Source organism: Mixophyes fleayi, chromosome 3 (genome assembly GCF_038048845.1).
Source record: "Mixophyes fleayi isolate aMixFle1 chromosome 3, aMixFle1.hap1, whole genome shotgun sequence".
NCBI lineage: Eukaryota > Metazoa > Chordata > Amphibia > Anura > Limnodynastidae > Mixophyes > Mixophyes fleayi.
In genome coordinates this window covers 41,615,359-41,639,686 of record NC_134404.1, presented here as the reverse complement: position 1 = coordinate 41,639,686, position 24,328 = coordinate 41,615,359, and the positions used below count along the sequence as shown (strand labels likewise).

General features: G+C 46.9%; 1 protein-coding gene across 1 annotated transcript in view; it reads left to right on the top strand.

Moving 5' to 3' along the window:
- The window catches only part of RAD51AP2 (RAD51 associated protein 2), a 33,040-nt gene extending 9,970 nt beyond the window's left edge, over nt 1–23,070 (top strand). The window contains exons 3-4 of the mRNA XM_075201400.1: nt 21,338–21,424; nt 22,268–23,070. Coding sequence (XP_075057501.1) covers nt 21,338–21,424; nt 22,268–22,383 — 203 coding nt within the window. The 3' untranslated portion in view covers nt 22,384–23,070. The remainder of the gene's footprint in view (nt 1–21,337; nt 21,425–22,267) is intronic.
- Nucleotides 23,071–24,328: the final 1,258 nt, after the last annotated feature.

Below are 24,328 nucleotides of genomic sequence, written 5' to 3'. Positions count from 1 at the left end.
GATGCAGGGGCACAGAGTGTGTGTGGATGGTGATGCAGGGGCACAGTGTGTGTGGATGGTGATGCAGGGGCACAGAGTATGTGTGGATGATGCTGCAGGGGCACAGAGTATGTGGATGATGATGCAGGGGCACAGAGTGTGTGGATGATGAGGCAGGGGCACAGAGTGTGTGGATGATGATGCAGGGGCACAGAGTGTGTGGATGATGATGCAGGGGCACATAGTGTGTGGATGATGATGCAGGGGCACAGAGTGTGTGGATGATGATGCAGGGGCACAGAGTGTGTGTATGATGATGCAGAGGCACAGAGTGTGTGTGGATGATGATGCAGGGGCACAGAGTGTGTGGATGATGTTGCAGGGGCACAGTGTGTGTGGATGATGATGCATTGGCGTAGAGTGTGTGTGGATGATGATGCAGGGGCACAGAGTGTGTGGATGATGATGCAGGGGCACAGAGTGTGTGGATGATGATGCAGGGGCACAGAGTGTGTGGATGATGATGCAGGGGCACAGAGTGTGTGGATGATGATGCAGGGGCACACAGTGTGTGTGGATGATGATGCAGGGGCACAGAGTATGTGTGGATGATGATGCAGGGGCACAGAGTGTGTGGATGATGATGCAGGGGCACAGAGTATGTGCATGATGATGCAGGGGCACACAGTGTGTGTGGATGATAATGCAGGGGCACAGAGTATGTGTGGATGATGATGCAGGGGCACAGAGTGTGTGGATGATGATGCAGGGGCACAGAGTGTGTGGATGATGATGCAGGGGCACAGAGTGTGTGGATGATGATGCAGGGGCACAGAGTGTGTGGATGATGATGCAGGGGCACAGAGTGTGTGTGGATGGTGATGCAGGGGCACAGTGTGTGTGGATGATGATGCAGGGGCACAGAGAGTGTGTGGATGATGATGCAAGGGCACAGAGTGTGTGGATGATGATGCAAGGGCACAGAGTGTGTGGATGATGATGCAGGTGCACAGAGTGTGTGTGGATGGTGATGCAGGGGCACAGAGTGTGTGGATGATGATGCAGAGGCACAGAGTGTGTGGATGATGATGCAGGAGCACAGATTGTGTGGATGATGATGCAGGGGCACAGTGTGTGGATGATGATGCAGGGGCACAGAGTGTGTGGATGATGATGCAGGGGCACAGAGTGTGTGGATGATGATGCAGGGGCACAGAGTGTGTGGATGATGATGCAGGGGCACACAGTGTGTGTGGATGATGATGCAGGGGCACAGAGTATGTGTGGATGATGATGCAGGGGCACAGAGTGTGTGGATGATGATGCAGGGGCACAGAGTGTGTGGATGATGATGCAAGGGCACAGAGTGTGTGGATGATGATGCAGGGGCACAGAGTGTGTGTGGATGATGATGCAGGGGCACAGAGTGTGTGGATGATAATGCAGGGGCACAGAGTGTGTGGATGATAATGCAGGGGCACAGAGTGTGTGTGGATGGTGATGCAGGGGCAGTGTGTGGATGATGATGCAGGGGCACAGAGTGTGTGGATGATGATGCAGGGGCACAGAGTGTGTGTGGATGGTGATGCAGTGGCACAGTGTGTGTGGATGATGATGCAGGGGCACAGAGTGTGTGTGGATTGTGATGCAGGGGCACAGAGTGTGAGGATGATGATGGTGAGGCAAAGAGTGTGTGGATGATGATGCAGGGGCACAGAGTGTGTATGGATGGTGATGCAGGGTCACAGAGTGTGTGGATGATGATGCAGGAGCACAGATTGTGTGGATGATGATGCAGGGGCACAGTGTGTGTGGATGATCATGCAGGGGCACAGAGTGTGTGGATGGTGATGCAGGGGCACAGTGTGTGTGGATGATGATGCAGGGGCACAGAGTGTGTGGATGATGATGCAGGGGAACAGATTGTGTGGATGATGATGCAGGGCCACAGAGTGTGTGTGTGGATGATGATGAAGGGGCACAAAGTGTGTGGATGATGATGCTGGGGCACAGAGTGTGTGGATGATGATGCAGGGGCACAGAGTGTGTGGATAATGTTGCAGGGGCACAGAGTGTGTGGATGATGATGCAGGGGCACAGAGTGTGTGTGGATGGTGATGCAGGGGCACAGTGTGTGTGGATGGTGATGCAGGGGCACAGAGTATGTGTGGATGATGCTGCAGGGGCACAGAGTATGTGGATGATGATGCAGGGGCACAGAGTGTGTGGATGATGAGGCAGGGGCACAGAGTGTGTGGATGATGATGCAGGGGCACAGAGTGTGTGGATGATGATGCAGGGGCACATAGTGTGTGGATAATGATGCAGGGGCACAGAGTGTGTGGATGATGATGCAGGGGCACAGAGTGTGTATGGATGGTGATGCAGGGGCACAGAGTGTGTGGATGATGATGCAGGGGCACAGAGTGTGTGGATGATGATGCAGAGGCACAGAGTGTGTGGATGATGATGCAGGGGCACAGAGTGTGTGGATGATGTTGCAGGGGCACAGTGTGTGTGGATGATGATGCATTGGCGTAGAGTGTGTGTGGATGATGATGCAGGGGCACAGAGTGTGTGGATGATGATGCAGGGGCACAGAGTGTGTGGATGATGATGCAGGGGCACAGAGTGTGTGGATGATGATGCAGGGGCACAGAGTATGTGCATGATGATGCAGGGGCACACAGTGTGTGTGGATGATAATGCAGGGGCACAGAGTATGTGTGGATGATGATGCAGGGGCACAGAGTGTGTGGATGATGATGCAGGGGCACAGAGTGTGTGGATGATGATGCAGGGGCACAGAGTGTGTGGATGATGATGCAGGGGCACAGAGTGTGTGGATTATGATGCAAGGGCACAGAGTGTGTGGATGATGATGCAGGGGCACAGAGTGTGTGGATGATGATGCAGGGGCACAGAGTGTGTAGATGATGATGCAGGGGCACAGAGTGTGTGGATGATGATGCAGGGGCACAGAGTGTGTGGATGATGATGCAGGGGCACAGAGTGTGTGGATGATGATGCAGGGGCACAGAGTGTGTGTGGATGGTGATGCAGGGGCACAGTGTGTGTGGATGATGATGCAGGGGCACAGAGAGTGTGTGGATGATGATGCAAGGGCACAGAGTGTGTGGATGATGATGCAAGGGCACAGAGTGTGTGGATGATGATGCAGGTGCACAGAGTGTGTGTGGATGGTGATGCAGGGGCACAGAGTGTGTGGATGATGATGCAGAGGCACAGAGTGTGTGGATGATGATGCAGGAGCACAGATTGTGTGGATGATGATGCAGGGGCACAGTGTGTGGATGATGATGCAGGGGCACAGAGTGTGTGGATGATGATGCAGGGGCACAGAGTGTGTGGATGATGATGCAGGGGCACACAGTGTGTGTGGATGATGATGCAGGGGCACAGAGTATGTGTGGATGATGCAGGGGCACAGAGTGTGTGGATGATGATGCAGGGGCACAGAGTGTGTGGATGATGATGCAGGGGCACAGAGTGTGTGGATGATGATGCAGGGGCACAGAGTGTGTGGATGATGATGCAAGGGCACAGAGTGTGTGGATGATGATGCAGGGGCACAGAGTGTGTGGATGATGATGCAGGGGCACAGAGTGTGTGGATGATGATGCAGGGGCACAGAGTGTGTGTGGATGATGATGCAGGGGCACAGAGTGTGTGGATGATAATGCAGGGGCACAGAGTGTGTGGATGATAATTCAGGGGCACAGAGTGTGTGTGGATGGTGATGCAGGGGCAGTGTGTGGATGATGATGCAGGGGCACAGAGTGTGTGGATGATGATGCAGGGGCACAGAGTGTGTGTGTGGATGGTGATGCAGGGGCACAGTGTGTGTGGATGATGATGCAGGGGCACAGAGTGTGTGGATGATGATGCAGGGGCACAGAGTGTGTATGGATGGTGATGCAGGGTCACAGAGTGTGTGGATGATGATGCAGGGGCACAGAGTGTGTGGATGATGATGCAGGGGCACAGAGTGTGTGGATGATGATGCAGGGGCACAGAGTGTGTGGATGATGATGCAAGGGCACAGAGTGTGTGGATGATGATGCAGGGGCACAGAGTGTGTGGATGATGATGCAGGGGCACAGAGTGTGTGGATGATGATGCAGGGGCACAGAGTGTGTGGATGATGATGCAGGGGCACAGAGTGTGTGGATGATGATGCAGGGGCACAGAGTGTGTGTGGATGGTGATGCAGGGGCGCAGTGTGTGTGGATGATGATGCAGGGGCACAGAGAGTGTGTGGATGATGATGCAAGGGCACAGAGTGTGTGGATGATGATGCAAGGGCACAGAGTGTGTGGATGATGATGCAGGTGCACAGAGTGTGTGTGGATGGTGATGCAGGGGCACAGAGTGTGTGGATGATGATTCAGAGGCACAGAGTGTGTGGATGATGATGCATGGCACAGAGTGTGTGGATGATGATGCAGGGGCACAGAGTGTGTGGATGATGATGCAGGGGCACAGAGTGTGTGGATGATGATGCAGGGGCACAGAGTGTGTGGATGATGATGCAGGGGCACACAGTGTGTGTGGATGATGATGCAGGGGCACAGAGTATGTGTGGATGATGATGCAGGGGCACAGAGTGTGTGGATGATGATGCAGGGGCACAGAGTGTGTGGATGATGATGCAGGGGCACAGAGTGTGTGGATGATGATGCAGGGGCACAGAGTGTGTGGATGATGATGCAGGGGCACAGAGTGTGTGGATGATGATGCAAGGGCACAGAGTGTGTGGATGATGATGCAGGGGCACAGAGTGTGTGGATGATGATGCAGGGGCACAGAGTGTGTGTGGATGATGATGCAGGGGCACAGAGTGTGTGGATGATAATGCAGGGGCACAGAGTGTGTGGATGATAATGCAGGGGCACAGAGTGTGTGTGGATGGTGATGCAGAGGCACAGTGTGTGTGGATGATGATGCAGGGGCACAGAGTGTGTGGATGATGATGCAGGGGCACAGAGTGTGTGTGGATGGTGATGCAGGGGCACAGTGTGTGTGGATGATGATGCAGGGGCACAGAGTGTGTGTGGATTGTGATGCAGGGGCACAGAGTGTGAGGATGATGATGCTGGGGCACAGAGTGTGTGGATGATGATGCAGGGGCACAGAGTGTGTGTGGATGGTGATGCAGGGTCACAGTGTGTGTGGATGATGATGCAGGGGCACAGAGTGTGTGGATGATGATGCAGAGGCACAGAGTGTGTGGATGATGATGCAGGGGCAGAGAGTGTGTGGATGATGTTGCAGGGGCACAGTGTGTGTGAATGATGATGCATTGGCGTAGAGTGTGTGTGGATGATGATGCAGGGGCACAGAGTGTGTGGATGATGATGCAGGGGCACAGAGTGTGTGGATGATGATGCAGGGGCACAGAGTGTGTGGATGATGATGCAGGGGCACAGAGTGTGTGGATGATGATGCAGGGGCACAGAGTGTGTGGATGATGATGCAGAGGCACAGTGTGTGTGAATGATGATGCAGGGGCACAGAGTGTGTGGTTGATGATGCAGGGGCACAGAGTGTGTGGATGATGATGCAGGGGCACACAGTGTGTGTGGATGATGATGCAGGGGCACAGAGTATGTGTGGATGATGATGCAGTTGCACAGAGTGTGTGGATGATGATGCAGGGGCACAGAGTGTGTGGATGATGATGCAGAGGCACAGTGTGTGTGAATGATGATGCAGGGGCACAGAGTGTGTGGATGATGATGCAGGGGCACACAGTGTGTGTGGATGATGATGCAGGGGCACAGAGTATGTGTGGATGATGATGCAGGGGCACAGAGTGTGTGGATGATGATGCAGGGGCACAGAGTGTGTGGATGATGATGCAGGGGCACAGAGTGTGTGGATGATGATGCAGGGGCACAGAGTTTGTGGATGATGATGCAAGGGCACAGAGTGTGTGGATGATGATGCAGGGGCACAGAGTGTGTGGATGATGATGCAGGGGCACAGAGTGTGTGGATGATGATGCAGGGGCACAGAGTGTGTGGATGATGATGCAGGGGCACAGAGTGTGTGGATGATGATGCAGGGGCACAGAGTGTGTGTGGATGGTGATGCAGGGGCACAGTGTGTGTGGATGATGATGCAGGGGCACAGAGAGTGTGTGGATGATGATACAAGGGCACAGAGTGTGTGGATGATGATGCAAGGGCACAGAGTGTGTGGATGATGATGCAGGTGCACAGAGTGTGTGTGGATGGTGATGCAGGGGCACAGAGTGTGTGGATGATGATGCAGAGGCACAGAGTGTGTGGATGATGATGCAGGGGCACAGAGTGTGTGGATGATGATGCAGGGGCACAGAGTGTGTGGATGATGATGCAGGGGCACAGAGTGTGTGGATGATGATGCAGGGGCACAGAGTGTGTGGATGATGATGCAGGGGCACACAGTGTGTGTGGATGATGATGCAGGGGCACAGAGTATGTGTGGATGATGATGCAGGGGCACAGAGTGTGTGGATGATGATGCAGGGGCACAGAGTGTGTGGATGATGATGCAGGGGCACAGAGTGTGTGGATGATGATGCAGGGGCACAGAGTGTGTGGATGATGATGCAAGGGCACAGAGTGTGTGGATGATGATGCAGGGGCACAGAGTGTGTGGATGATGATGCAGGGGCACAGAGTGTGTGGATGATGATGCAGGGGCACAGAGTGTGTGTGGATGATGATGCAGGGGCACAGAGTGTGTGGATGATAATGCAGGGACACAGAGTGTGTGGATGATAATGCAGGGGCACAGAGTGTGTGTGGATGGTGATGCAGGGGCACAGTGTGTGTGGATGATGATGCAGGGGCACAGAGTGTGTGGATGATGATGCAGGGGCACAGAGTGTGTGTGGATGGTGATGCAGGGGCACAGTATGTGTGGATGATGATGCAGGGGCACAGAGTGTGTGTGGATTGTGATGCAGGGGCACAGAGTGTGAGGATGATGATGCTGGGGCACAGAGTGTGTGGATGATGATGCAGGGGCACAGAGTGTGTGTGGATGGTGATGTAGGGTCACAGTGTGTGTGGATGATGATGCAGGGGCACAGAGTGTGTAGATGATGATGCAGGGGCACAGAGTGTGTGTGGATTGTGATGCAGGGGCACAGAGTGTGAGGATGATGATGCTGGGGCACAGAGTGTGTGGATGATGATGCAGGGGCACAGAGTTTGTGTGGATGGTGATGCAGGGGCACAGTGTGTGTGGATGATGATGTAGGGGCTGTTACGAGCCGCAGCGGCTCGTCTCCCGGTTCTGCTAGCGTACCGGCCATCACCTTGACGACCGGGACGTCATTTCCACTTCCTGGTCGGCCGTTGCCAAGGCAACAGTCCGACGCTGATAATCTAGCGCTGCTTCCCGGCGGTACTAGTGGCCGGACGCATGCGCGCAATTTAACACAGCCTGTGGGCTGATTAATGTAATTATCATGGGGGCTGTGTGAGACTCAGAGCTAGGCTCTGATTGGTGGCTTGTGGTATTTAGGGCAGTGAGGTCTGCAGCCTCACTGCCGGTTATAGCGTTCTGTCCTCAGTTCTGCTGCCTGCTTGTGCTATCCATTTTTGGTTCCTGCTACCTTGGATTTGACTACCCGTGTTTTGACCTCTGCTTGTTATTGGACCTGTGACCCTTCTCTTCTGACCTTGACCTTTTGCCTGGAATTCGGATTTTGCTTCTCTGCCTGTGAGTTTGACCCTTCGCTTGCCCTTGGATATTGCATCTGTGCCTGTGACCTTTTGACCTAGGATTCTCTTATACTACAGTCCACCAATCACTCCACTCCTGGGAACTCCTTTAAGTCAGTATACGTTACTCGACCCTCGGTCGGCCCGCAGCCCAGTCTGTCCCCACCACTAGGGGCTCCAGCGAACACCTGGCCTTCAGAGTAGTTCCCGAGTTTCACTGTACTGACTTGGGAGTTCCTAACAGGGGCACAGAGTGTGAGGATGATGATGCAAGGGCACAATGTGTGTGGATGATCATGCAGGGGCACAGAGTGTGTGAGGATGATGATGCAGGGGCACAGAGTGAGTTAGCTGTAAATTATTCTTTATTCTTATTATAATTGAAAAAAATATATAAAAATATTATTTTCCCTTGGATTTATGTGTATCTTTGCATATAACTAAATAAGTGTTTCTCTCCTGACCCAACTACTTATAAAACGGGACTGCTCTGTGATTATTTTAGAGGGGTGCCTTGAAAACATTACGGCGGCTATAAGGGTGCCGCGAACTGCAAAAGTTTGGGAACCACTGGTTTATTGTGTTAATTGAATTGTCGGTTAAATAACACTTAAGGGGTAAACGTATAAATGTACTAAATAAATGAAAACTAAAATCTGATTGGTTGCTGTAGGCAGCATCTCTACTTTCAAACCCACAGGAAACTCGCAGCTTGATACATTTACCCCAAAAAGTCTAGCCTCTTTTCCGTTAGTAATTATTAATTTAGAATTAGTAGAGGGTTTATAAGTGGCTCCTGATTAGTGTAATTCTTTCTAAATATGTTCTTTTATGTTTGCTGCCACATCCTCTGTTATTTGATTGGAATACTTCACTAGAAAAACCCTGACTGGCCATGCATTGCTAGTGATAGTGTTTCACACACGTGTTTGACTCCTGTATCCTGTTCTGTTTTGATATATTTAGATTTAGATAAAGATACAGGAGCCAAAAGCATGAATGTCAAATGCTATCACTGGCAATACATGGCCAGTCATTGTTTATATAGTGAAGTCTTTCAATCAGATCACAGGGGAAAGCACTAGTTGAAAGCAGCAAAGGGGTGTTAGGCCAGCCACATAGGAGCGGATGAAAGGAGAGGCGCAGAGGGCAGAGTGGGAAGGGGGAGGGGCAGAACTGGAAGGAAGAGGAGGAGAAGAGGGATGTGTAAGAAAGAGGAAGGAAGGGATGGGAAGGAGCAGAGAGAAAGGAAGGGAAGGAGCAAGATTAAATTGAAGGATTGAGCAGAGAGGAGGTAAGGGGAGGAGCAGGGTTAAAGTAAAAAAAAAAAAAAACAGGAAATAACTTGCCCAGGGCTCTAATTGGATGTTTTTTGCTTCTTTTTTTTAACTGAATTAAAGTACATGTCTCCTGCCAGGGAAAATCATTTCAGAGGGATTATAAAAGTAAGAATGAAGTACAGTGCACTGCCCAAGGCGAAGTGTCTAGCTCTACCTGAACAGGCATATCATATCCTATTTAACCCAAGGGACATGTCTAGCAATGTACTGGCCATTAAAAATATTTTTTTATAATAAAATTATTTTTATTTTACTGTAAAAGCTATGGCAACACCAGCAATAACCTAGCAGCGCAGCAGTAAAATTAGTACCACACATGATAAATAATATCACCAGTGCAGAAGCATGAGGGACAATTGCATGTGATAACAGGGGGAATTAATAGAACAAAGCAACAAAAAGCTACAATGCTGCAATAAACAGGGCTTTATAAATAGATCCTCCATTGTTTAATGATCAAAATTCTTTCTATCAAACTTTAACAAATACAATTTGGACTTCTAATAAATTATTAAGAAAAACAAACAAACAAATGAACAATAAAAGAACAATGAAAATGGACTTACTTGCAATACAAGTAGCCTTGTAGCATTGTGCTGACTCGGTTGAGTCAAGAGGATCCTCACTCTTTTTGCTGATTTATGCAAACACTGGTTAGTTGCCTGTGGCGGCCCGGACTCGAGTATGCAGTCACGTCATATTGTACACACACGTTTGGGCAAGCTGGCAGTTTGGGAGGCACAGTAGGAATCCGGGATGTCTCCCAATACTCTAGGAGAGTAGGCAGCTGTGGTTATGCTATATGTACATGTGATATGTATGCATGTGATAAGTAACATACATACTAGTAGGTTAATTGGCTGCTATCAAATTGACCCTAGTCTGTGTATCTGACTGTAAGCTCCAATGGGGTAGGGACTGATGTGAGTGAGTTCTCTGTATACAGTGCTGCGGAATTAGTGGCGCTATATAAATAAATAGATGATGATGATAAGTGTGTATGCAAGTTGGAGTTTTTACTCTGTGTCATTACCCTCAGTCAGCCACTGTCTCCTCCCATCCAGATGTTATGCAACAACCACTAGCTGTGCCTTGCAACTCACTTCCTGCTTGGGCTAATAAATTCTGTCAGACAAATAACCAATATGCAAAAAGTTAAACTCCGTCTGTGATTGGAAGGGTGGTGGCCGTTTTTTTTGTCGTCCTCATCTTCTGTGGAAAAGCATGAAGATGAAACATAAAGAGGAGGAGAGCAGCAGTCTCTTTCTTGTGGCCCAGTTCGGGAGGCATAGCGGGGTTTCGGGGGGTTACCCTTCTCACCTGGGGGTATATTTACTAAACTGCGGGTTTGAAATAGTGGAGATGTTGCCTATAGCAACCAATCAGATTCTAGCTGTCATTTTGTAGAATGCACTAAATAAATGAAAGCTAGAATCTGGTTGGTTGCTATAGGCAACATCTCCACTTTTCCAAACCTACAGTTTAGTAAACCTAGTTCCTGAAGTTTTCCCAATATTCCATTAATCCCCCAGACATTCTGGGGGAGCAGGTGACTGTGGTATTACTTTATCATTGGCAACAATTGTATTTATAGCATACAGTGTTGGTCTACAGGCAACTGAGATACCAATGCTGATAAAAACCAGGGATGAAAGGAGGAACATTCATCTCATACGACTCATTATTATTTTTTTCACATATTTCATTTATATTCACTCTTCTTTTACATATTTTCAGTATGTGCCGGGAATATCATGTACACTGCTGTTCTAAACAAAACTTCCATAAATATTCTAAGTGTAGATATCCAACAAATCATTCATAATCCGACAGATTAATTATTTATAATTATAAAAAAAAATGTATCAACACAGCTGTTGATTGTGATCCTGCTCAGTAAATCTTACATTTGGAGGCTACTGGGACCTATTTTTGTTTAATCAGGAAAAAAAAGTTGCCACTACTATAAATTTATGCAACTAAATTAAATTTAATCTCTGATGTTTTGGACAGTTTTTAGCTCCATGAGTTCAAGTCATTCCAGCATGATTATTACATTACATATCACATTAAATATAGATGCACATATATATATATATATATATATATATATATATATATATATATATATATATATATATATATATTTTAAAGTCCTTTGCTTTACGAGCTGCAAACTTCAAACCAAAAATTCGAGCCCAATTTGAACTGGCACAAAAGTCACAATGGTGTCTCCAACAAATTCAAAGTCTACGATCCGGTCAAATTCGATCAAATTTCGAACTGTTTCAGATAATTCAGGCAACTCTGCTCCTTTATTTTTTAAAATAAATTTTGTAATAAACATTACACAAGAACACATTAAAGGTCATTTATTGCAAATTAATTAGTTTTGCAATCGGGTACATTGATGGACCACCCAGCCCACATCAAGGTGCACACTTCCCCTCTGCCTACGAAGGCAGCTTCTGCAAAAGTAAAACTGCTTTATGGAGAGGTGGAAAAATATTTGGAAGGTTCACTGTACAAAGTCCAGCCTCCACTACCCCTTGCAATCAAATGAATGTTTCTGTTTGTCTCCTAAAATAAATCATGAGAGTTTAGTGATGTTGCGACTGGTTCTATTATCATCATCATCATCATTTATTTATATTGCGCCAGCAAATTCCGTAGCGCTTTACAATTGGGGACAAACAGAGTAATAAACAATACTGGGTAAAACAGACAAAGAGGTAAGAGGACCCTGCTTGCAAGTTTACAATCTATGTCAATGGGAGTCAGATACAGATACAATAAATCTACATACTACATATTGGTCCAACCAGGTAAAAAGTGATTTGTATTCTATGTGATCCAGTCACATAGCAATATTGTTCAGGGGTCAGAGGGTTGTTGTCTTGTGTAGATTGTGTTAAGGGTGGTAATAGGGTAGCCTAGTGAGGTTAAGAGTGTGGTTGTCCTTTTTGTGTGTGTGAAGCTTTTTATTATATTGCTCTGAGTTTACCTACAAATGCACTTTAGTGGGTTTCGATCACATGTTTGCAGGTGCATAATTGAAAACAGCCAGCTTACTCTCCTTCTGAAATCCTCAACAGCATGTTCTGATTTCCACTATAGCAGGAAGACCACAAGTATAGGTCCCACTGCTATAGAATAACCAACCTGGTCTGGGCAGTGCAGGGCTGGTACCTCTATTAAAGAGGAAATAAGAACAGAGGGCTGGATATAAGCTCGAGGGATAATAAAAGCTAAGGCTGTGTTGAACTGTATTGGACTCTGGGGGTTAAAGGGGCTGGTCTGATCAGGACGTCCGGATGAGTCATGGGGAGGAGTTACGGAGATTATATATGGGATAGGCGGAGAAGAATCCATCTCTTACACTGCTGGACGTTACACTGCTGGACGTTACACTGCTGGACGTTAGAGGCTGCTTGACACAGATAAGTATATCTCTTATTCCGCTGTCTCTGTTTCTCAACACTTGTGTATATCTGCTTGTTTCTTCTTCTCTTTGTCTGTACTCTTTATTTCTTTTCTTTTACCCTTGATTGTATAGTACTTGTATTTTAGTGGTTGTTTATCCCTGGTCCCATCTCCCGCTACATCTCCCTCCACCTCTCTCTCCTTGTCTCCGCTCACGCTCCCCCCCCCTTTGTTGTGTTTTGGTGTGTGTTCATTATTTAACCCCAGCCACGATATGGATCCACGCTCCCCCGCTTCCTCCCGCTCCCCTCCCCCGCCCGTTTCCTTACCTTTAGCAGACCAGGCATCCCGCTCTCATGTGAGAGCTAGCAGGCGCCGGGCCTTCCCCCCGTCACGAGATGCGGCGGAGGGGTATGATTCAGGCCTCCAGGGCCGCCGCCCGGCCGGAAGTGACGTCGGACGTCACTTCCGGTCCCGGGTCCGTCGCTATGGCAACTCCACGAGCGGAGGATCCGCTCGTCTAGCTCCAGCCAGGGGGAGGGTAAGTGGCCAGCATTCAGCGGCGGAGGGGGCAGGGCACTCCCCCGCCGGTAGGCAGCATCATAGGTCCGTGGGCCAGCATGAGGGTAGCGCTGGCTCGCGGTCAGTACAAGGGGGTGGTGTCCCCCCCCCCCCACTAGTGTTAGCAGGCCCAGCAGTTCCACTGTTAATACGGGGAGTAGCCCTAGGTTGCCTGTAATTAGTCAGTCCCAATCCCTGTCACGCTCCCTCAGTGTCCATGGTAGCTTACCTGGTAGGGGTAGTCCTGTTCTAGGGGAGGGCAGGGATGTGCGGAATGGGCCGCGTGGGATAGACAGGGGTCAGCCTCATTCTGGCTCTCCAAGGGGTAGTTACCAGGGGCAAGTACAGGATGTTTCACATGGGCATAGCCGGGCCAGAGAGAATAGAGCCCGATCCCATCGTAGTCAGCAGTCGGGCCGGGCAGCAGGGGGCAATAGACAGGTGGCTTCCGGGTCCCGCAGGGGTAGATCTAGGAGTGGATCAGGTCCCAGCAGTGTTGCCCCGGAAGGGCAGGGGGAGCGGGCTAGACGGGTGGTGCAGGAGAATCACAGGTCTGGTAGTCAAGGAAGGCGCTCTTTGTTGATTGGTGCTGTGTCTCTGGCGTCATGTAGTAACGTGTCTCTCCCAGCAGATGGCGTCGCTTTCAGTGGTGGTCGAAGGGATAGGTCCGTGACTCGAGAGCGGCAGGCCTCGGCTGAGGCGGAGATGGAAGGTCAGTGGACGGGCTTGGAAGGAGGGTCCGCGGAGCAAGGTGAGATGAATGTCTGTGATATGTATGACGAGCAATCTGGGGGGTCTGGTAGCTATAGCTGTAGCTCTAGCATGTCTTCTTCGGATTCACAAGGTAGTCCGCAGCGGTTAGTGAAGCGCTTGCGGAAGCATTTTGTTACTAGACAGTCAGAGCGCTCTGCGGATAGACACAGACATTTCAGGGGCTCCAGGCTCACGGGTGATGACACTATGCGCTGCGCAAGCACAGGTATATTTCAAGGGGTCAGAAAGACAATACGCAGTAGAATTCACAGGGGGCGTTTCGTTGATATGTTTGAAGTTTCCAAACAGGGCAAGAAATTGGTGACAGAGGCCATGGCCAGGGGAGGGGGTGGGGAAGCCAGTTACAAGACCTATAAGAACTGGCTGTCAGGCGCTTACCTCTTTGCGGCCTGTTATCTGGAGTCTCGCCCTAGCGAATGGATGGATATGCTAAAATATCTGCATATGATACACGAGATGTACGTGTCCTCCCGTCCCGGGGTTTGGCTGGCCTACGATGAGGTTTTCAGGGAAAAATATAAGGGACACGCCAGCCTGATGTTAGGTTACAAAGACGTTGAGACTTGGTTGAAGGTGTCCCAAGAGGGGTGGGGGGCCGCCGCCACAAGCGTCACGTGGCGGAGACAGACAGGGCGGATGAAGGGTAATGCGCCCTTTCTCAGCAAGGGCCGCTGTTTCCTGTTCAACCGATCAAGCTGCCCTCACGGGCAAGGGTGCAGATTCACCCATGCATGCATTAAGTGCGGGGGAGGGCATCCAGCAAAGGCATGTGACAAGCAGGATAGAAGAGGTGGCTCAGGTGGTCAGCCCAGCACTGGCGTTGGGGAAGGCAGGGTCGCCGATTAATTTGGCGAGCCTGGGCAGGTGGCTTAGCCGCTATCCTCATAGGATGGAGGCAGAGTTTTTGAGGGAAGGCTTTAGAGAGGGGTTTCGAGTTCCTATCGAGGGAGCGGTGCAGTCGGGAATAGGAGGAAATTTAAAATCGGCTAGTTTGCACCCAGGGGTTCTATTGGAGAAAGTTCAGAAGGAGGTGATGTTGGGGCGCATGAGTGGACCTTTTCGGGACCCCCCATATCGGAACTTGGTGGTGTCCCCGGTAGGGGTGGTTCCTAAAAAGGTGGCAGGGAAATTTTGACTCATTCAGCATCTCTCATTTCCACATGGGGCGTCGGTGAACGATGCGATCCCAGATGAGTACTGTAGGGTCACGTACCAGTCCTTTGAATCGGCTCTGGACATGGTTCGGGGATTCGGGGAAGGGGCATTGATGGGGAAAGTTGACGTGGAGTCGGCTTTTCGTCTGCTGCCGCTTCACCCTGATTCCTTCCCCTTTATGGGTTTTAAGCTAGAGGAGGGCTATTATGTAGACAGGTGTCTTCCCATGGGGTGCGCGGTGTCCTGTGCATTCTTCGAATGTTTCAGTTCGTTCTTGCACTGGTGTATCTGCGCGGGCACAGGCCACCACGGAGTCGCTCACTACTTGGACGACTTCTTGGTGGTAGGGCCCGGGGAGGATGAGACTTGTAGAGACATGTTGTTTGCGGTGAAGGCTCTTTTCCATTCCCTGGGGGTACCAGTGGCTGGGGAAAAAACTGAAGGCCCCACCACCAAGTTATCATACCTGGGTATTGAGATAGATACTGTCCGGGGTATCTGCTGCTTGCCAAACGATAAAGTGAGTAAGCTAAGGGGAGCTATAGGCGAAGTGATAGGCCAAGGGGGAGTGTCGTTGAGACAAGCGCAGGAGTTATTGGGACGTTTCAATTTTGCTTGCCGGGTGATACCCATGGGCAGGGTATTTTGTAGGAAGCTGGAGAGGGCAACGGCGGGGAACAGGCGACCGCATCTCACTCTCTGAGGAAATCCGGGAGGATTTGGCAGTGTGGGACCTGTTCTTGCAGGATTTCAATGGAGTACGGGTATGGCGCGGTCTTTCGGTCTCCAGTCCGGAGCTGGAGCTATTTACAGATGCAGCTGGGTCGGTAGGGTTTGGGGCATACTTTGCAGGCGAGTGGTGTACTGCTTCATGGCCCGAGGAGTGGGTGGCGTCCGGCTGGACAGCTAACATGACGCTACTCGAGATTTTCCCCGTGATCGTGGCACTGGAGCTATGGGCAAGCAGGTTAGCTGGAAAACAGGTAGTTTTTTTGGTGTGACAACCTCGGTGTTGTGCAGGCAATAAATGGACAAAGGTCCAAGTCCCCCCCAGTAATTACACTTCTGCGTAGGTTAGTCTGGCGCTGTCTGGCCTGCGATATATCCTTTCAAGCTCGGCATGTGCCTGGAGTCGAGAATGAGTTGGCGGATGCGTTGTCTAGGGGTCAGATGGAGAGATTTAGGGTCTTGGCTCCTGGGGCATCCCTAACGGGTGTGCACTGTCCCTCTTACGTATGGCAGATTGTCAAGCCAGCATAGAAGGGCTGGCCGAAGCCTCCCTGGCTCCCTCGACGAGGGTGAAAATATCGGGCTGCCTGGACGGAATGGTGCACTTTCCAAGGCCTTGGCCTTGGCGGTAAGGAAGGTGGGGATAAGCGGATGCTGGTGTTTGTCTGGGCTGGGTATCAGGCAGGCAAGTCTAAGGCCTCCATGGTGGCCGCATTGGCAGGGATATCATTCTTTGCTAGGATGAAAGGAGAGAGAGACTTTACAAAAAGTTTTTTGATTTCAAAGGCCCTGAGGGGTTGGGCGAGAGAAAGACCGGTTCATTCGGATCAGAGAAGGCCTATCAGTGACTCGTTGCTAGGGAATATGGTGGCCGCAATCTCGACAATTGCTAGGGATAGCTACGAGGTTGCTTTGTTTCGCGCTGCTTTTGTTATGTTATACTTTGGCGCTTTGCGGGTGAGCGAGCTAGTTGCTTCCTCTCGTACTTCCCCCTTGTCAGGCATGCTAGGCCAGCACGTAATAATATCTAGCAGCTCTGTGTGTTGTAAGGTGAGGAAGTCTAAATCTGACCAGTTAGGGAGAGGGCGCTGGGTTACATTGGTCCCAAGGGTTGGTTGTTCTGTATGCCCTATTGTGTTAATCAGCCAATTTGCCTCCCTTAGACCGAGTGGTACATTACCTTGGTTGGTGCATGGTGATGGTTCACCTCTCACCAGGTACCAATTTTCAGTGGTTTTTAAACGCACATTGACGGCTGTGGGTGTGGATTGTAAGCAGTTTGGCACCCATTCTTTCCGTATTGGTGCCGCTACATCTGCTGCGGTTGCAGGGGCATCAGAGCCTACCTTGAAGGAACTGGGCAGGTGGAAAAGTAATGTCTACAAACGTTATGAGAGAGGTCGCACCCTCTCTTCTTTCCTGAATTTCTGCTCTCCTGATCTGAAGCTGCGGGCGGATTCACAGGGTTTCGGCTGCTCATGCTTTTTAAGCAGGGCGCGAGGGTTTTGTCCGTTTTTTCCCTCTAAAGTGGGGCCATGATTGGCTTGTTGGCTCCATGAGGTTTTAATGGTTTTACCCTCGCTTGTGTTTCAGCTCCCCTCTTTGTTTCCTTTTGCTACTTGTGTGAATGCGTACCTCTTGTGTGGTGGTCTGCTGAGTTGCCTGTTATGGGTGTGCAGGATAGAATCCTGGGGCCATGCTGGTCTTTGCTTTTCTTCTTATTATTTTTCAATTTCCAGCTGCTCGAAAGTTTTGCTGGTATTTGTCGTTAACATGTATATTGTTTTTCACTGCCTTCTTTACAGAGCACAGGACCCCGCGGCTGGTCTGGGTTTTGGGACATTCGTTTGTGCATTGGGCTGCTTTGCATAGGGCTATAGGTGATACTTCAGCTATTCCGGGGTCGGTTGTGGTTCAGTGGATTGGTCAGAGGGGTTTAAGATGGACGGGTTTTCGTAGGTTGTTAGTAAATGAGATTGCTAAAAGGGGGGTGCCTCATGTGTTGGTTATTCATCTGGGAGGAAATGACCTGGGTATAGGTAGGACCGTAGATTTGGAGTTCGTAATTCAGTCAGAGTTGGCTTGGGTCCGTGCCTCCTGGCCTGACCTGTTAATATGCTGGTCGGATATAGTGCCTAGGTTGTCTTGGAGATATTTTAAGGAGGGCAGAGTGGCTGACGAAAAAAGTGAACTCGGTGATTGCTCGATTTATTCGCTCTATTGGTGGAGTCCGTATACAACATCCTCTTATACGTTTCCAGAGTCCTGGCCTATATCGGTCTGATGGTGTTCATCTGAATGAGGAAGGCATGCGTTTGTTTGTTGAGGATATTTATAGAGGCTTAGCGGGAATTCTTTAGGTGTGGTGGCGGGCCGCGGGTCTTGAGGACCCGGGCGTGGCCGGAAATCGTAGTACAGTCGACGGCCAGTGGTAAGGGCACATGATGGTATCGGGCACGCTTAACCCACCTGTTTTCAAATGGAATAGGCTATTAGTCTCGGTCCAAGTACTTCCCAACCGGGTTGACTTGTGGTTGCTTCCGTTAGCCTAGAAAAGGGGAGGGTTCTGTAGTGCCCGGGGCGGTAGCCCCATTTAGGTAGATATGTGCGCCTTGGGGTGTGTGGTTGTCCCCCGTTTGCGGATGCCCCCTGGAAGGCTTGGGGCATCCTGGTTGGCCTGGCGGATGGCGACTCGGACTGCTCCTTTCTCCACCACCATACCTGCAATAAATCCCGTGTTACTTTCCCCACATTTAAGTTGTCGTGTCTTTATTATGGTTATGGTTAAAATGATAAGAGAATAATGTAAGGAAAGGTATCAGCCATTAAACATTTTATGGTTTGTAAGGGACAGTTTATTAATAAGTTTGGAAGACTTGGAGTGAAAATTTTGCCACGCCAGTGCTCCCATTATAATGTACAAAGATCTCAGCCGATTATACCAAAAGGTACAAAAAACATACACACACGTACACACATTTATACAATATTAATTGAAAATAAAAGACACTCCAAACCCTAGCACCACTTTACTAAGTAAAAATAAAAAAAATTCTTGATCTCTGCATATGCCAGTGGGGGAGAAAAAATGTAATTTCTTGTCATTTCTCTCCCCCACAGAGGCACCAGCTCAGATTTGGGACTGGTTGATAATTTGTTGTTGTTTTTTTTTTTTTTTTTTTGGGGGGGTGGAAGCTATCTTTCCTTTGATAATTTACTTATTTTTCTTAATTTACACAGTGCAATGTGCATGGAAATTGTTGAGTCTCATTATTATCTATTACACTATCTTACATATACATACATCACATACACCTACTATTTCAGTAAGGGTGTGTAGACTTTTTATATCCACTGTATGTCAAGTTTTAAATGCGGGCTCACCAAAGAGCCAAAACCACTGATGTGCAAAATTGTGAAAACAGGAAAAATACACTTCCATGATTATTAGCTCTGTGTGCTTCATAAAGAAAGAGTGATATTTAACCGTCAAAGGATACGTGAGTTCTGTTTAGCATAGATTCCTGCTATTTGGGCACTTTGCTTTTTTATACTAGTCCAGACATTTAATGCGATAGACATTTACAGAAATATGGCAGTGAGCAATAAATAATCAATAAAATAAGAAAATTACCTCAATTGTCCAAGATATAGAGGGGAACAAAGGGTGCCAACCTTGGGCACACCACACTATTTGGCACATTAGTTGGCCACAAAGTGGAGGGGGGGGGTCACTACTTGCGGTGGTAATCATATTAGTGATTACCACAATTCTGGCATCCTTCATACCTACAAAATTAAAACGATTGCATAAAAAAACCAAGGCAATAAAAACAAACTTAACTTGAATCCGAAGATCCAGATGTCCGATGACACCGGCAGGCTGACAGTAAGTGATTCCGAATGGACAGCGATCCGACACTTCAGTCTGACGTCTGCGCCACCTAATGAATGTTAATTTAAAGCGGCAATGTCTGGACCCCGCAGACTAACTGTTTGAACACTTAAGCTGTGGGGTCCAGACATTGCCGCTTTAAATTAACATTCATCCAAGTCGCACAGACGTAAGACTGAAGTGCCGGAGCGCTGTCCTTTCGGAATCACTTACTGTCAGCCTGCAAGTACCATTGGACATCTGGATCTTCGGATTTCAGGTAAGTCTGTTTTTATTGCCTTCGTTTTTTATGCAATTGTTTTTTTGCTGTAGGTATGAAGGATGTCAGAATTTTCGTCAACGGAAATCCGTACCAAACCCACTACTTGTACCAACAGCAGAGATCTTATGGCTTCCTACTAGTCACAAGTTTGTAGGATTAATAGAATAATAATCAGCTAGGGAAACCCAGTGGTTAGCTTAAATTAAACTGAAATGTAGTGACTAAATTACTTTATTAACAGAATTCAATATTTTTTTTATACACTACATTACATGTAGAAATGTTAACAACGGAGTATAATGAAAAAATAATGCAAGCGGTGTATCAGTTGTTTTTATATGTTGATTGTGACAATAATATTCTTGACTGTAAAGTCTTTGAACTACGCGCTCTGTGAGTTCTGTAAGGGTTCCACCCCATTGATGTCGTATATGGGCTTGATACTGATTTGGACATACCCCCGTTTGTGTAGCGTATTTTCTGATCATTTGCTCTGTGCATCCCCAAAAAGAGAGCGCACTTATATGTTCTCATGCAGAGCTGGACACATTTGACATTTGCGTATCTACACTGGAGAGGCAGGAGATGGAAGGGTACTAAACAAGTGTGCAGTAACGTCTCTCTCTCTCTATGTATATATATATGTATATATATATATATATATATATATATATAAATTTTAGTCTTTAAAAAAAGCGGGCTTAGCTAATTATTTTTTCAATGTAGCTTTATTATACAAATATTATGCAAAGGTTAATTTAGGTGTGCTGAGTATTTATTTTTTTGTTGCTTTGATATACTAATCCTTTTATATTGTGTAAACAAATGCTATAAGGATTAAACTCACTTATTAACATAATGTTCTGGTTGGCAGTCTTTATGGCTTTTTGCAACATCAGCACCAGCTGCAGATATTTCTATAAGAATGAAGTCAAAATCATATATCAAAGGTTGCTACAAATTATTTAGCTGAATGGTAACATTTCTCTACATCTGACATACTTGCCAACTGTCCCAGATTTTCCCTACTGATTTGCATGTTTGAAAGGAAAAAAATAGAGGTATTTTTCTGCAATAAAAAACACGAGCAGTTTTATTTATATTCATATTATAATGTCCCGGCTCTCTATGGATTCAATGACGCTTTGGGGTGTAAATTCATTCACTGCATATTTACATTTTGCTGGTAGCTTGAAGTGTATACAAGGTAGGTTGTTGGCAGATCTCTTAGTTGGGGACATTGTTGCTTTGACTGTCCATTAATTGGTATTGTCTACAACTTCAAACGTCCACCTGACAAAAAACAGATAAAAAGGTAGAATGGCAAAACAAATATATCACAAAGTGTTTTTTTTTCTATTGAAATGTAATTAGATTTAATTGTAAGCAGCATAAAGAACATATTCTATATATCCTCATAAAAGTCTTACTTTAATTCTAGTATATAGAACACCAATTAAGAAACAATTTTGTTATACAGGAGATGTTGCCAAGACCTTTTCCTGGACTCCGGCCTTTTTGACAAGTAATATGAGAGAGTCAAGTAATACATCACCCACTGAGACAGGTAAGAGACCAGACAGAATTTCTGTATAATTTAGGGGACAGTGACTGAAGCCAGCAGCATTTAGAGCATTTAACCCAAACGTTTAGGGGCTGTGCATGATTGGGTACTGTGATTTTTCAGCACTATAGAACAGTGGTTCCCAAACTGTGCGCCTAGGCTCCCTGGGGTGCCTTGGAGATCTCACAGGGGTGCCTCGGCCAGGGCCAGCGGTAAGCAAGGCGGGAGACTACTTGGTAATTATTTTGGCTTGGGGGTCCCTTGAAAACATTTTGGAGACCCTAAGGGTGCCTTGAACTGAAAAATTTTTTTAATCCACTGCTATAGAATACAAATAAACTTTTTTTTTTGTCCCCTGGAAGCAGCAATTGTTTTTATGAGCATGATTTGGATATGGGTTAAACTGTGTTTGTATTTTATTACATTTAAATCCACGTTTAAGCCACACACACATGCATGACATCACCAACTTGCTCAGGGTGTAAGTTAAGCCTATGTACAGCGCAACAAAATTTACAGAAATGGAGAGCGCAAAAAAAAAAGCCTAATAAATGCAAATGACTTGAATGGATTTGGAAACTATGGTTATTTGCACACAATCCCCCCTCCCCCTCAGAAGTGACACATAGGAATTGTTTGAAATCATGCTTTTGACTTGCTATAAAAATAAACATAAATTGTTATTCCCAGGGGGTCGTCTGTCTATCAAATGGAGCCAGTCACTCTAAACAATGCTTAGCTTTGTGCTGTTTATTATGCAATGGAAATTAGAATATCATTACCGAGTGGTGAAGTGTACGTCTTTCCTGCTCATAATGATAAGAGGTTTTATCTTTTCCCCACCAGTGACATTCTCTCATGGGATCAGAAGAGTGACTCCACTCAAGACACGGACCGGCCCTCTCAGGATCGGCTTGTCAAAGAAAGCCAAGATTAAACAGCTTCATCCTTATCTCCGTTAGCTGATTCCAATTCCAAGGAGGGCACAAATAGATGGCATTAGATTAGTGGCGTGAATTTTAGACATACAATAGGATCGGAGATATAAATGCTGCCGAAAATGCATTTTAATACCATTAGATACATGTTGCGTTATAAAGGTATTTACAGCGTTTCTATGTTTTAATGCTCACATTATGATTTAAAATATTTTGCAGTCGATCTCAGAACGGTTTTAAACATAATCCTGCAGAACATTTTCAGCCAATATTTACTACGTATTTAGGGATAGCTGTCCACATAGTTTTTGCTGGTTCATAGTCATAGTGCATTTTATTGCTTTAATCAATCTTTATTGAAGGGGATTAACGTTACAAAGGATTTAGAACAGCTTGCTTGTTGTCTTTAAAGGGGCTCTTACATTCACATTACTAGGCTGTACCAAGGAATAACCAAAAAAGTAATTATTACCCTGAAATGACCCTGCTATTGCTTTTGTTAGGTCAGTTGTATCAAAGGCAAGAAGTAGTTGTAGCACGCTTTTATCTATATATGTATTCAATAGAACAGGCCTGGATACTTATTTTGAAAATGTGAAATTATTATCAGTGAACTAAAAAAGATAAAACACACCAAAATCGAATAAACACCTAAATGCAAGGCATTGTGTCTACTTTTACAGTGCTATTTGGAAATCTACTTAAATCTAACTTCAAGGACAGCCATGATGGTTGTTCTTTTGAAACTTGTATATCTTTACAGGCAATGCTGTTGTTAAAGTGTTTATCAACTTCAGGCTATCCCATCCTGCCTAGCTAGTGCCCCAAATCCTAGGAACCACACCAATATGTTTACACTTACTGCTGGATGACTCAAGTTCTTGAGCTTGGAGGACTCCAACCTCCTGTAGAATTCAAAAAAAAGTTAGGAGATATGGGTAAAGGATGCACCTGATTGGATGACTGCTGCACCTGACAAATCAATTGCAGCTTCTGCTCACACACCTCCTGCAACTAGCCGTCAAAATAGTCAGTCCTTCAGAATCTAGTAAATAGTTCAACACAAATAATGAAGGTAATGGTGGGGTTCAACACACTGCTGTGACAATAGCTAGGGCTTATCCACTTATCTACCATCCTTCAGTACATATATTATAATATATATATATATATATATATATATATATATATATATATATATATATATATATTCCTGGATGTAGAGGAACAATCTGTGATCCTTAAATCTGAGATACATCTGAATATATTCTGTAGCTCATAGCAAAGTAAACCTGCAGTTTACTGTGTCAAAAGGGTTTTAAATAAATGTTGTATTCAATTCATTAACTGTTTAAAGCACTTTTTATTGTTTTTATTATTATTATTATTATTATTTTCATTACGAGGTTAATTAAAGTTCAGCTTGTATTTTTGTAGTTTAATATTACATTTAACATTATTTTAGGCAGTTTTGAGAACTAGACAATAAAATAACCTGGGTATATGAAACTGAAGCTGGCCGATAACCGGGCTGATCTCGTCATTTTACCTAAGGGTCAGGCAACGGGACTATTACCGAATTGAATGAGATGCTCCTAATCAGCCTCTTGGGCATTTGAGCCACTTCTCCGCCTCTCTTGCAGCCCATTAGTGCTGTTGGGAGACCAGTGCACACACGTGCCGATTATGGTTAAATGTATTTTCCACCACGCTTATGACGTATCAGCGTTATTTTAGGTGGACTGCTGTACTGGATCAATTATGTGTGGCCACCTTTAGAATGACTGGTTCCCGCGGCTTTCATAATAACATATATTATCCGTGACACTGAGCCAGTGTCTGTTCTTTTCCAAATTTGTAAGTCATATTTCTCAAAATATATGTTAGACTGAAACACAAATACTGTCATGAGATGAATTGTTCAAATGCCCAAAATCCCCAATACAGAAAGGCTCATGTCCCTCTTTTA